The 12,079-nt window shown below is 38.3% G+C and overlaps 1 protein-coding gene across 2 annotated transcripts in view; it reads left to right on the top strand.

The window, feature by feature from the left end:
* Positions 1-12,079, top strand: part of SEMA3D (semaphorin 3D) — a 137,593-nt gene that overhangs the window by 66,154 nt on the left and 59,360 nt on the right. For both annotated transcript variants that reach the window (XM_031061313.1, XM_005426293.3), the window contains exons 4-5: positions 6,721-6,783; positions 8,401-8,520. In XM_031061313.1, coding sequence (XP_030917173.1) covers positions 6,721-6,783; positions 8,401-8,520 — 183 coding nt within the window. The remainder of the gene's footprint in view (positions 1-6,720; positions 6,784-8,400; positions 8,521-12,079) is intronic.

A 12,079-nucleotide genomic window follows, 5' to 3' on the forward strand; every position in this document is an offset into this window, starting at 1 on the left:
CCTCATGTTCTCTCTTTCCCCCTTCCTGTTACATCAGATTATATCTATCAGAGATCCAATTTTCTGTTACTATGAAATAATTGGAGATGGACATTCTGGTCAGTTTATTTCCTGGATGCATGTTGTAGGTATGGGAAATAGTACCACAGGTGAAGGTCTGTAGCAGATGTAAAAAAAAAATACTAAGGATACATTCGTGGTTTTTAAGGATCTCTTAAGTATTTCTGGGAGTTAGCTGAACCTTGATGAAACTGCTGTAAAGAAAGCTGGATGAAAAAACTCTAAGGACAGCATGGTTAGTTTTCAAATACAAGGAGAAATTTAGATGAGGAATTTAGATGTTTCAGCTTCTTTTGTTTGCTGATCACTTTAAAACATGGAATTCCAGAGTACAGCAATTACAGTGGGAGTCAGTACCAAGACCTGCTTGGGGTAACCTTCCTGTTAGGATTGTGTGTGAGAACAATCTGTCCAGTTCCCCAAGCTGTGGACTTCCATACTGCCCACATTAATGCAGCAGATGTGAGATATTTAGAGAACAACTGGTATACGAATATGGTGTGCTAAAATCAGATCATTTTCTCATTAATTAGTGCAGTTGATTAGAGCATGGTGCTAATAATGTCAAGGTCACAGGGTCAGTCCCTGTACAGGCCATTCATTTAAGAGTTGAACTCAATGATGCCTGTAGGTCCCTTCCAACTCAGAATATTCTGTGATTCTGTGATAATTGTAACACTCTTTGTTTTCCACAAAATAACACAGAGAATGCATTAAATTCTTCGCAATGTTTTCTGGGAAATTCAGTAAATTTTTAGTGCTTGCAGTAATTTTCAGTGAAATGACCTGGGGTCAGTATACAGCAGTGACAAATATCCTAGTTCTCAGGATGCAATCCATGAACACCCACTCTTATTGCATTGGGGCATGACATTTGTGATATTGTCTTGTGCAGCAGGGTGACATTCTTATTGGATCACTGTCGTATGTTTTCTCAGTGCTCCTTGATCTTACTGTTTTTCTTTGCTTCTGATTTTTGAGCTATGAATTACAAAGTTCTTCAGAAAATCAAGAAAATAAATTTAAAAAAATAAAGTCACATTATTGTCATTTTACTGGTGGGAAAATTGAGACCCGACTGTCACATATAGTAAGGCAATAACAAAACTAGGATTAGACTGTCTCCTGGTTTACTTCAGTCTGTTTGGCTCATGTTGCCTTCTTTACTGTACTCATTTTATGGTCCCATTGAGCTAAGTCATGAATCCTTTTTTTTTCACACAGGGGGGTAGTTTTTCATGGAGAAGAGTTTCTCAGGGGGAGTGTATTGCATATGCCAACGTGACAAAGGGTTTACAACTCAATCTGGCTTTGTTCTTCGGAAACTGCAGTTGGGACTGTCATTTGGGGAATTTACCCATACCAATGAGCCTAAGCTTCTGAGTTATAGTGTACATGCTTCACAAAGCCTTAATATGACATTTTGATGCCCAGAAAGCTGTAATTTTATTGCATACCTTCCCTCAAGCATCAGTATGATGAATATCTAGTACAGAGAATGAAACAAGGGAAGAAAGCTGGCCTGCTTTTGCTGCATCAAGCAGCTGTTTAAAATCTGTATTTTCATCTAAATTGTTTTATCACCTTTTATTCCTTTAAAATAGTAAGGGAGCAATCCCTTTCTTCCCAGGCCTCAGATTTGGCGTGTGAGTGTTTTGAGAGGTGCCAATCAGCTGATGTCCTTCATTCCTGGTAGGGACACACCCTGCTGGAGCTCCATGCACCACTAGCAGAGCACTTTGGGGTGTGTGGTACCAGGGGCTGCACTGATAGAGAAGTGCTGCAGCACGTGCACAGCATCAGGCACAGGAGAGGCTCCAGTGAAAGCCCCAGGGCTGCTGAAAGCCAACAGCCTCAATGGGACACTCAAGTGCTTGCTGCTGGCTTGAGCGTGGCTATCCTGGGGACCTGAAGCTGGAAGGAGTCACGTTGGTCAATTGGACTCACTCCCTGCTATCAGCACCACCTACCTCATGGAGCAGTTGTTCCTTTCATAACCCAGCTGATGTAAGTGGCCCTTTGGGATACTTCATGCAACTTCTTTAGGAATGTTGTTGCTGTGGAACAGATCCTTGTTACTCCAGTGTTTCAGATTTAATTTTTGTTAAAATCCACAATCTGATATATATTTATTTATGAGCAGTTTATATCCATTTCCTCTGGCTGTTTATAATTCTGGTCTTCAGAGCCCTTTGATTCTTCCTGCTTAATTTAACTCCATTTGTATTAGCGTTGCTTCCCAACTTTCTGTCACTGTCATGGATTGTGGCAGAGTTCTGGGTTTTTACCAAGGCTACTGAAGGGCACATGAAAGATTATGAGCTCTCTTCCTTGAGGGACTTCATGAGTAACTTTATACCTCAAGTTCTTTACTTATCAGATCTTTTTTTTTTCTTGTACTAGTGCCTGTTTTTTGCAGCTGAGCTGATCAGTTTCCATGAGATAATTTAGTAAATAAATACTTAAGTGGAGCCATGAGGAAGAGCAGTTCTAGCACCTTAATATACTTCAGCTGGGTTACTAAAGTGCAATATTAGAGTGAAGCAATGTCTGTTTACCAAGTTATATTGTCTTCTCTACCACACTCCATTTTCATTGGAAACTTGTGTTACTTCTTCCCTAACTAAAATCTTGCTTTGAAACCTTACAAACAGATGAAGACCAATGGGTTTTTTAATTGCTTAGGTAACTTATGATCTTCCTCTTTTGTATTGTGACATCATATAGCATTTCCCACTCATTTTATTAAGTCCTGAACCATCCTAGATTTAGAAGCCTAATTAGAAGTGATTCTTGAAAAAGCTCTAATTTCACACTATATTTTTTTTTGTAATCAGATTTTACTGTTTTATTTTTAAGAATCCCTTCTCCTAAGGATTTATAGTCTGAACAGTGTTAGCTTAGGAACAATATCTGATAGAGAAAGATAGATACTGAAAAACTAGTAAAATACCAGTATTATTAATTCATGACAGATAGCAGCTGAAATTAAGCTCTTTTGGAATGAAAAGGTTGGATTCATATATATATATATATATTTTATATATATATATTTTTATATATATATATAAAATACACATTTAAAAAAATTTTTTGCTTTCCTTTTCATTCCTTTCTTATAGTAAAAATGTGTATTTAGTGGACAGGAAAATGTTACTTTTAGAAGTCTGATGCTCCTGATTTGGAAAAGACCTTTGTGGTTTTAAATGTTTTGTTTTAATCAGAAATCAATTTCCAGCTACCCTTTAAAGTGATACCTTATCTGTCCTATGCTTATGTACTGCTTAATTTTGTACTCCTGGGAGGTATTCTTTCTCTCTGATAGAAAAGAGCTTATTAAATTTCATTTATTAGGAGAATTTAATTTCTTTCCTGTTGGTAAATTTAAGAAAATATTTGAAGAATGATTTAAAAGCAATGGTAAGGTTGTTTTTTGTTTTAATTGGGCAATAGAAGATAAAAGCTGGAAATCATGACAGTAGCCAACCTTTGGAATTTCGATATGGTTATTTTAGAAGGAAAATAAACTGAAGATTAAGAAAAGAATCCTATTTAAGTATATAGTTCACATATTCCAACTGGTTGCATTCTTGCCTTAAATTCAATAACTCCACTAAGCTATTCTAAGATTTCTCCATACATTTCAAATACAGGTGCAACTATAAAATATATTAAAGATATAATTTGTACTGTTTGTAACACAAAATGATTATAACTTAAGTCAATGTTGTTGTCACCTTTAATAGTGCCTGGTTATCTGTTTTTTTGTTCCCATTCCTTGAAGTTTTTGCTTATTGAGGAATTTGGGGAAAAAAAGAATCTGTTAATAAGCTGCTAGCATTGTGAATAAAGCATGTAAATAGAAAAAAAATTAAAAAATACTAATTTCAAAGCTGCAAACCATTTAAAAGCTCAATTGTTTTAAATCTAACAGGAATTACAGGAGCATGCTTTCTTACTTTTTTGGGAAATTGTAAAACTAAGTAGCTCATCAGAATAAAATATAATAGTAAAACTTAATTTCACCCCCTACAGAAAAGTCAATACAGATGTGTAATGTTATTTGTGTCAGTGTTTGAGGGAACCAGACCTGTGGTACTGCTACACAGCATGTCCTGTAATAAAAAATGAGTCTTACGCTTTCTTGCTCAGCACATCAACTCATTATTTATTATGTCATTTTCGTGATCTATTACAATTTAAAACTGATAGTTTCTGGGAACCTCTCATTTCTCATATATAAAGCAAATAAATATCACTTTTACTACCCCATATAAAATTGCAAATTGATTTTCAAGTTGGATCACTTAGCTTCACTTTTCATTGTCTAATGTGGCCTTATATAATGCTAAATACTGAGGCTGTTGAGTAACTAGAGAGTAAAACAATTGATTTTTTAATGTAATTGTCTGTGGTCAATTACCATAGAAGTGGGGGTGTGTGGATTTCAGCCTTGTAGGACAAACACTAATTCCCATGAAGGAATTTGTAGAATTGAGGGTAAGTCAAGTCCATTAACACTTCTGATGCCTTGAAGCAGATGTCTCTGTTTTTAACTCCTCCAGTTCTTCTGTGTATTTGGCAAGGAGAGCTGGGCATTTTCAAAAGCCTACAAAGGGATGTCTTGTCTGCCTAATTGGATAATTAAACCTTGGCCAAACATCTCCCAAGCCTCTTGGCCTCTAGGCTTCCCTGTAAATGATTGAGGGATCTTGGGCAGAATTTGGCATAAAGTTTATGTACAAGAGAGCTGACAGCTCAGACAAATCTCCTTGGGCAGATGTGTTTGGAGATCCATGATCTTACATTCCTCTATCTGTTCCTTCTCATCAGCTTTTTTTTACTGGTAGCTTTTCATCAGCTTTTCTTCTTAAACTTAACCTGTGTTGCTATCGAGAGTCATCCCACTCTGCCCAGGCAGAGACCAGACTGGACCTACCTTTCAGTCCTTCCTGATATTCCCAGTATTTTCTGTGCTTCCTGGCACTGTGCCCTGCACCACCCACACACCCTGGCACAGCTGATTTCAGATTGCATTTTCATACCTGGATGCTATGACCACATCATTCTGAGAAAATGCTCTGGGAAAGCACAGTTGAGCTCCAATGCTGCAATGCTGTTGCACTGTCTTATCTCGGGCTCTGTGTAAATATTGTTGTAGAGGGTTAAGGTTTAAGTAACTTAAACTACATTATCTCTACTAAGAGGTTTTTATCAGAAAGGTAACTAAATTCACTTGAGAGGAAATTAATTGCCTTGCAGAAATCCAGTACATCCATTTTCACTGGGAATGAAGGAGGGAGAAGTAGAATCAAAAGTGTTTCCAGACTGAGAGAAGCAGTGAGTGTAGGTTTTGGGAAGTGATAAAGGTACTTGACACAGGACGCTGGCTGTTTGCTTTCCTTACCCTTGTGAAACTGAGCCTGTGTATGTCAAGCCACTTCCTACAAGGTGCCAAGAGCTGGGTGAAAGGGAATGTGACAGCAGTCAACTCTTCTTGTATGCCATTGGGTTGTGCGTCCTTCCTTGATGATGTTTTTATTTCTGATGCATATTACAATAATTCTTCATTCTTATATATTTGCTATTTAAGATTTTGTAAAGAGTGATTGGAGACTACTCTAAAACATTTGTGACTACTAATGACCTGCTGACTGGTGCCTGAGACTTGAGGCACCAATCAATATTTGCTTAAAAATTAGTGTGATTTGTGGTGTTTTTACTGTTAGTTATGAGAAATAACAATAGTTTCATCTTGTCATAATTAGAAGTACAAAATACCCATTTTTATCTGATTGGTTGTAGAAGAATTTGTATTTAGCTTCTATTTTAAATTTAATTGAATCAAACACTAAATTATATCCAGACTTAACTGCTTAATTGAAGTCAATGAAACAGAACCTGAACTGTTGTTCATTGATATTTCTTCACTAACATAATTTGGATTACAGTACTGATAGTATTTTGCCATCGGGATTCATCTACATCAAAACCTATTTTATAGAATTCTTCAGGGCAGATTAAAGAAGAAGGAGAAACTGTATCAATATTTAAAACCACTTATCCAAGGTCCAGGATTCTACTCTAAATCTGTTTCATTTTCTCAGTAAACTCAGTTAATGTTGATGTGTGACATTTTTAAACCATGCACTGTTGATTTCTGTCAAATGTACTTTTTGTTCTACAAATTTCCCTTTAGCTGTCCTTAGTTTTTTGAACTTAATTCTTTTCATCTGAAAATTGGCAGAAAGAGCTAAGTATTTTTTATAACAGTTATAGCCAAGTCCACTGGTCTGAATTCTTCACAAATGTAATCTGCCTGGCTTTGCAATCAGCTTAGTTTCCAGATGATTTGGCTCATCATAACTTTGAGGGAAACACATAATGGTGACAAGGTGCCCTGGCCAGATCAACTGAATGCTTTTTAAAAGTACGTGTGGCCAATGAAGAAATAAACAAAGATCGGGGGGTTAATTTAAAACCTCTTAACTTTTTGTGATGTAATATTGTATTTGAAGTCATGTTCATTTCAATTTACAGGCAAGGTGTTTCAGCATGCAGAAATCTGTTTTAACTGTTTATTAATGTAATAATTATTCTGTCAGTCATAGGACAGGTTATAATCTTCATAATCTTTGTTTTATTTTAACTATATTACAGATTTACTGGCCTGCAGCAAAAGAAAAGGTAGAATTATGCAAATTAGCTGGGAAAGATGCCCAGGTAAGTATGATATATATTTTTTATTATTGCTATGATTTATGAATATCTGTGCATTTGTTACTAAATGCACAAAATGCATTGGTAAGCTCTTGTTACACTTCTTCTGAATTAATGTCCCGAGTGTTTTTTCTTAATTAAAAAAAATAAAATTTCTGTTGTTTTTAAAATACGAATACTTTAAAAAATTTCAATATTGCAGGCAGCAATCATGCTAGATTTTTCTTTGATGTAATAAACACAGCTGAGAGATGAATGGACTTACCTCAGAAATGTATACCAGGCAATACTTCCATAAAATCCTCTTTTTTCACATTAAAGTGCTTTTTTTTCTCTTGGGAGTGTCCTGAGTGTAACTTTGTTATAATTCTTTAAAGAAACAGAGAAGTAGAGCAGTGTATGAATCAACTGAACTTGCAGACAGCCTCATTTGGGGTTAAAAAAAAATCTCAGACTCAATGGCTTTTCCCTGGAACCACAAATTTTCTTTAGGAAGTATATTTAAGGTACATACGTGTATACAATACAACTTTTATATGTTTTGCTTAGCCCAGATTACATCATGTGTCTAGAGCCTAGCCCCATGAATGTAAACATTTCCTGACTGTAAAATAAAATTTCCTCATTTTGTCTCAAAAAAATCTCCTAATTTCTGTCCAGCATGTTGATTACCAAGGTAGATTCCAGCTCAAAACACTGTCAGCTCTCAGCTTGAAGAATTTCAACTTCTTGTTCTAACTTGTGGCTGCCATTGTATTTACAGCAGTCAAAACCTAAACAACACCTTTGCTAAGCACTGGGAATATTCTTATACTGGTGATATGGAAGATTTGTGCTGTTTTATTTCTGTCCTAAGAGAAGAAGGAAAGGGTCCTGGGAGCGAAATGTTTGTTTTGGACTTTTACTTAGGTGTAGGGTCATGTCTAGAAAGTATGAACAGATCTTGTGTATTCCCTCTGAAGTACTTGTTTTGTGTTTCTGTATTAATATCATTTTGGGGAAAGCTAAAGCAAGCCTTTTCCTCCAGCCCATGTGCCATCTTTGGAGCATGTAACAGCTGCCTATGCTTCCCAGCAAGTACCAAGCCCAGCTAGAGCCAGGGCAGCCCACTGGACTCAGAAATGACCAAATAAAAGTCACCAGTAAGATGTGGTTGGTGCAGAGACAAAGCATACCTTTGGAAGTGTGTTGAAGCCTTTCAGCCCACCACAGTTAGTTTAATAATGCAGAATTTGGTGTTAAAGCACCCTGAGCTGGGAAGCAAGGGCAGGAGGACTGGTAGCCACACAAACCCAGTGGCTCTGCGACCTCTGCCCAGTTTTTGGCAGGTGTTGTTTGCTACAGCACAGGCTGAACAGATACCCTCCAAACCATGCTGTGAGCACACAGCTTCTTGTGGCTGAAAGCCTTACAGCAGAATTAGGTTTGCAAGTCTGATTGATGAACTGCCTGGTAGATAGCCACTGTCAAATTGTAGTTGTCACAGCTTTGAACTGCTTTGTAAACAGTCTCTGCTACAGTAGTTTTAAGTATAACAGTGCTATGGCTGTAACTTAGTAGAATGTATAACATGAAAAAGAAGAATATAAAAAGTAACTTTTATCTTACTTTTCCCAACAGACAGAATGTGCCAATTTTATCCGTGTTCTCCAGCCGTACAACCGGACTCATGTTTATGTCTGTGGCACAGGAGCATTTCACCCTCTCTGTGGATACATTGAACTTGGAACTCACAAAGAGGTAATTTAACTTTCTCACTAGTGTGACATGTCAAGGAATAGCCCTCATCTTGTTTAGCATTCATCATAGATTGGAAAAGACTATGTGAGTGTGTAAAAAATGACCTGACAGCTGCTTGCATAAATAACAGGATAAATGGTGGATTCTGCGGGTCAGACGGGAACTCTCGTTCTCACATTTGGTATGTGCACATCACTTTTGAACAAAGCACTTTCCTCAGGCTTAATACACAAAGTTCTTTGGAATGACACTTCCATGTGATTAACTAAGTGAAGAGAACATCTAACCCAGATGTCTTCCTTTCTAGTAAGTCATTTCTGCGCATACTTTCCTTATGCACACAATTCAGAGTTCAAGATGAAACTTTTAGTTCCATCTTTTAATGTACATATTCCCTTGGTCCACAGAGGGATTCTTATGCCTTGTGCATGAGAGTAATGAACACTTTGAAAAGGGTCTCTGAGCCTGAGTGCAGGGACAGTGTCTCAGGACTTTGCAATGTGTTGCAGTCTAGTCCCTGAGGAGGTGTTGGTTGTCGTCTGTCACTCATGGCATATTCCTGAGCTGAAGTTTAGCAGCTGATTGGTTTTCATTTGCTGGTGACAAAGAAATCTCTATCCTAAGTGGTAAATGTTTAAGACCTAACCCCCAAAACAGAAGAATTTTGGTGTTGTGTCAAGCAGCCACTTAGTACGCAAGTCTCTTTTTAACTCCTATATGCATCACACCTTGGCTATATTTATCCCACTGGCGCTGTTCTCAGACAGTGTTGAGATGTGACCTGTCTGGCTGATTGCCTGTGGTGCAGGCTTCCTATGCTGCTTTAGAAATAGCTTTCTCTTTTCTTCAAGGCTGGGTAAAATTCTGGAATATAAGAAATGACATTTAAAGTTACTAAATGGATTAACCTGAAACAGAATGAGAGTCACAGACAGTGTGGGTAGAAAGGGCTCTAAAAGACCACCCAGTTCCAATGCCCCTGCCATGGGCAGGGACACTTTCCACTGGAGCAGGTTGCTTAAAGCCAATCCAACCTCTCCTTGAACTATTCCAGGGTTGGAGCATCCACAGCTTCTTTAGGTAACTTGTGCTGGTGCCTCACCACCCTCACAGAAAATATCTTCTTTCCAATATCTAATCTAAACCTAGCCTATTTCATTTAAAGTTGTTCCACCTTGTTCTGTCACTGATACATGGAATCAAGGGAAGATCCTCATGGAAGAAAAAAAGGGATTAATGCTTGCCCAGACTGAGATCTGTCATTATGTACCCCACAGTCTGTGGGTTGGCTGACCAACCCAGAGGGACTGCCTGTGCAAAAGAAAACTAAAGCTATGAGAAATCTACACAGTAGTGTTCTTTGCCTAATAAACCATTCATGCTCCTGGTGTTGTCTGGTGTATGGTGTATAATTTGGTTTACAATGAAATAATTCTGTAGACTTCTTTGCTTTACTACTTTAAGTATTCTGGTTGAAGCAACTGAAATTTTAGATCCTTGTATCATGCTGATTTCTTAGCTGAATGATCAAATACACAGCTGAATAGACCAGAACAGCTCTCAGCAAGAGTATAAATAAGGCTCTCATTTACCTCTGGGTCATTAGCAAGATTCCTTATTCACTCTATCATTGCCCTACTTCATTTCATCTACTTCATTTGTGAAGGTTGTTTTCACCAGACCTTATGAAATTATGGATTTGGTCTGACTGTTCAGTCCAGCCAGTCTAGACAAGGGGTCTGTCTCAGCTAGACATGACCAATTACCTTGTGAGAGGAAATGGAAGAAGAATCCTGGTATTGTATTTCCTAATCCCCTCACTGTCCCCCAGTCCTGCCTCTTCCACATTCCTCCTGGTTGCTCAGCTGCAGGGGTAGGTTGGACAGTGTTCAGCCCTGCTCCTGCCTCTTCTGACAGAGCACCTCTTCTACAGCCTTCTACTGACTTATCAGCCTTGAATGGAATCAGGCGTATTTTCCCTTTCCTTCTTGGAGGCCCAAACACTCTTAAGCCACCATCCTTCCACCGCCTCTCCAGATAAATGTGACAAGGCAGGAGGGTGCTGAGGATAGGCACAGTTATATGAATTTGACAGGCAATTGAAAATGTCTCCTTGTAGGAACTGAAGCCAGGAAATCCATTCTTCTAAAATTTTTTCTTCTTCCTGTCCCTCACCATTTTAAAATTAAAAAAAAAAATTAAATCTCTGGGTTTTAATAACAGATAATGAGTGTCTGGTAATTAACAACCTCTCCAGGAAGATGTGGGATGCTGGGAGAGCCAGGCCCTGAGTTAGCCTCATGGAGGCTGGGAAGTCAGGCAGTGCTCTGCTGACCTTTGAAAGCTGCTGGTGGATCTGCACAGTGCTCTCCTGGCCAGTGCCAGTGCTGTGAAAACAGAGAGGAAAACACTGTGGATCAGGTGACTCAAAACCACAGCAGCCACTGCTTTTGAAGCAGTACAAATCCCCAACGGGATCACACAATTAAAGGGGATTAAAGTCCTCGTCTTGTTATTGCTCGAGTTGCTGCCAAAACTTCTCTTGGCTGGTGAAGAAGAGGCTTGGCCTGGTTGATGCTGTTAGCCACAGCTCTCCAAGGGATGCTCTTTTCTTTGAAAGCTTTGCCTGAAGTGAAAGCAGGAGGTTAATTCTGTGTGAATGCCTGGTGGTGTCCATTAGTTTGTCTGGGTGAAGTCTGAAATATTTGATGTTGATCTGTAACTCCCTTGGTCCCCTGAGTACTGCTGGGCTTGCAGACAGCCTCTTCCCATGTGATAAGGCAGGGGTTCTCTGAGCTGCTCAGGCTTCCACATCCTAGAACAAAGAACAATGGGACACCAGCATTGTCAGAAAAAAAAAACAGCCAAATTTTTAGTTTAGTTTTATTCTTGCTGTGCTCACTTCAGCAGCCTGAGAATTTGGTTTGCCTGATTTTCCACAGGTTTGGGAAGGTAACGAGTTTTTTGGTGATTAAATTCTTCTTCCTACGAGCTAGGATTGCTGGAGGAAATTGAATTTATGTTCCCAGACTGGAATTGATTTTTCTTTTCTCTTAAGGAGCTTAATTATTCAATATCCTGGGCTTTTGTCTTCTGAGACTAGAGAGTTTAGGAGGCACCTCAATAACATAGAAAGGTTTGGTCATTTATAATCTGATGTGCATTAAGGATGAATTGAATTAATGTGTTGTGAAGTCTAATCCTATGTGGCCATCTTTGGACATGCTTGCTTGTCATTTGTAGTCTCCTGGCCTCTTGCAAGGCAGAGATATGGAATAATGAAAATAATTAAAATCACTTAACCCATTTTTAATTGCTGAAATCATGGAGGTGTTTTGATTTTTTTTTTAACTAGCTTCTAAATTTTTGTCTCTATAATGCATTGATTAGATTTGTGAGCACTAGTGGGATTTAAAATATCACTGTAGGTAGGAAAGCATGTTAAAGGAAAACATCTTAAAAGCACTTCTGTAGGAAATCTCCCCTCTCTTAAAGGCAGCACAATTCTGAAGAGTCCCTATACCTGCAGAAAATTCACTTTACTCCTCTGATCCATCAA

This window comes from Geospiza fortis, unplaced genomic scaffold, assembly GCF_000277835.1.
Source record: "Geospiza fortis unplaced genomic scaffold, GeoFor_1.0 scaffold428, whole genome shotgun sequence".
NCBI lineage: Eukaryota > Metazoa > Chordata > Aves > Passeriformes > Thraupidae > Geospiza > Geospiza fortis.